General features: G+C 43.3%; 1 protein-coding gene across 1 annotated transcript; it reads left to right on the top strand.

Moving 5' to 3' along the window:
- Positions 1-435: 435 nt before the first annotated feature.
- Positions 436-1,870, top strand: lbx1a (ladybird homeobox 1a; the record flags this gene model as incomplete). Its single annotated transcript, XM_080848747.1, has 2 exons — positions 436-760; positions 1,392-1,870. The coding sequence occupies 2 exons, from the start codon at positions 436-438 to the stop codon at positions 1,868-1,870; spliced, it is 804 nt and encodes a 267-aa protein (XP_080704873.1).
- Positions 1,871-2,112: the final 242 nt, after the last annotated feature.

Below are 2,112 nucleotides of genomic sequence, written 5' to 3'. Positions count from 1 at the left end.
GACTGCAACATACTCAAAGAGTAAGAGAGAGTGAGTTAGGAGAGAGAGGGCGGAAAGTGCCACTGGATATAATTGATTATCTCCCAATCAACAATAACTTGTTAGTAGTGGTCGATTCCAGGCTGCTTTTTGAACCTGACCATTTCAAGAAGCGTCAGTCTGTCGGGTTGTTTCGCGTTGTGGCCACACCGCTACCTGGGGACCGTGGACTGGACCAGTGGCACTTTAACTGGACTTTTAGTCCCTAAACCCTGCGGCAAAAAGATGCTTCAGACTCGGTACCTGTAATCCCGGGATTCTTCGGCAACATCATTTCTGTCACTTGTTCCTGCGCCCATTGGGTATTTTCTACAAGTATATACACATTTTGATAAGGTATAGGCTTAACATTTGTTATCCATAACGGCGTGTGTGTCGCGAGGTAAATACAAAATAATGACCACCAAAGAAGACGCAAAAAGCGCCTCGGTGGAGGACCGAAGACGCAGCCCTCTGGATCACCTTCCTCCACCTGCTAACTCCAACAAGCCCCTGACGCCCTTCAGCATCGAAGACATCCTCAACAAACCCTCAGTGAAGCGAAGTTACACTATATGCGGGACGGCGCACCTGATCTCGTCCGGGGAGAAGCACTCTTCGTCAGGTCACCCGCTGTCCAATCGCGCTCTTCTTACCCAAACCTCGCCTCTCAGCGCCTTGGAGGAACTAGCCAGCAAAACATTCAAAGGCCTGGAAGTCAGCGTTTTACAAGCTGCAGAAGGTAAACATACTGTCTTTAAACCAGTTCTATTGTCAGTGTTAAATAAATGCTAGCCTGTAATGCTACTGGGGGGAAATAATATGCGGCCTGCTAGGGCAGAAATGGTAGTGGTGCATTTTTTTGCTTTGAAATATTAAAACAAGCAAATTCATTTTTAAAACCAACCTTACCTTAAAATAACCTATCCACCACGATAATTCATAATTCCAAAGGACCTTTAGAAAGGTGGAAATATGGTGTGACAACGGTGATGATAACAGTACAAAGTCGTAAATATAATAATCCTTTACAGTGTTTCGATACATTTATATGTAATTCGTCTAGCTTCATACTTATTCTTATAGCATCATTTATTGTTCAATAATTCTATTTATAGAGCTTGGTCTCTCATTCTTATTGTTACTCATTATTATGACAACTGATTTTTTAATTATAATACCTTGTTTTTTCTCATGTAAACTGTACAGTATACTATATTATATAGTATGGTTATTCGCTAATAGTTGAAATGGCAAATGTTGCCCTTATTTGTATTGGTTTAATTGTATGCGAATATCTGTATTTCACAAAGATGTTGTTAATTTTAGGGGGAAAAAATATCAAAATGCTGACACTATCATTTTTTCTCTAGGAAGGGACGGTATGACACTGTTTGGGCAACGGAATACTCCCAAAAAGCGAAGAAAGTCCCGAACGGCCTTCACCAACCACCAAATCTATGAGCTGGAGAAGCGCTTCCTTTACCAGAAATACCTGTCCCCCGCCGATAGGGATCAAATCGCCCAGCAACTGGGTCTGACAAACGCCCAAGTCATCACCTGGTTCCAGAATCGCCGAGCCAAGCTCAAGAGAGACTTGGAGGAGATGAAAGCGGACGTGGAGTCGGCCAAAGCCGTAGGTACGGTACCTTATGAAAAAATGGCTAAACTGGCAGACCTTGAAAAATGCGCCGCCGGGACTTTAGGACATCCTATGGCCAGGTCACCCACGCTATCCAGCCACGAGGGCTCAAACAAACAGCAAATGTCGCCGTCGTCACCGTTGACAGACCACACAACGAGTAAGGAGTGCTCGGAAGACGAGGACGAGGAGATTGACGTGGACGACTAAGCCTCTAGAACAGTACCAGCACCTATATCCCCGTTTCTGATAGCGCTAAAAAGTGCCATTAAAGCACCAAATGTATTTATGTGACTTTTATATTAACGAAAATATTCAAACCAAGCATGGACGGTCTCCACAAAATCTATTTATGCAGCGACAGCTATATGAGTATCATATTCGTTCTTTTATTTAATCACCTGCGAGAAAGCAATAAGAGGTTCCCTCACACCTAACGTATAAATAGAAAA

This window comes from Sprattus sprattus (assembly GCF_963457725.1).
Source record: "Sprattus sprattus genome assembly, chromosome: 12".
In the NCBI taxonomy this organism is placed as follows: Eukaryota; Metazoa; Chordata; class Actinopteri; order Clupeiformes; family Clupeidae; genus Sprattus; species Sprattus sprattus.
This window is presented reverse-complemented; position numbering and strand designations above follow the sequence as displayed.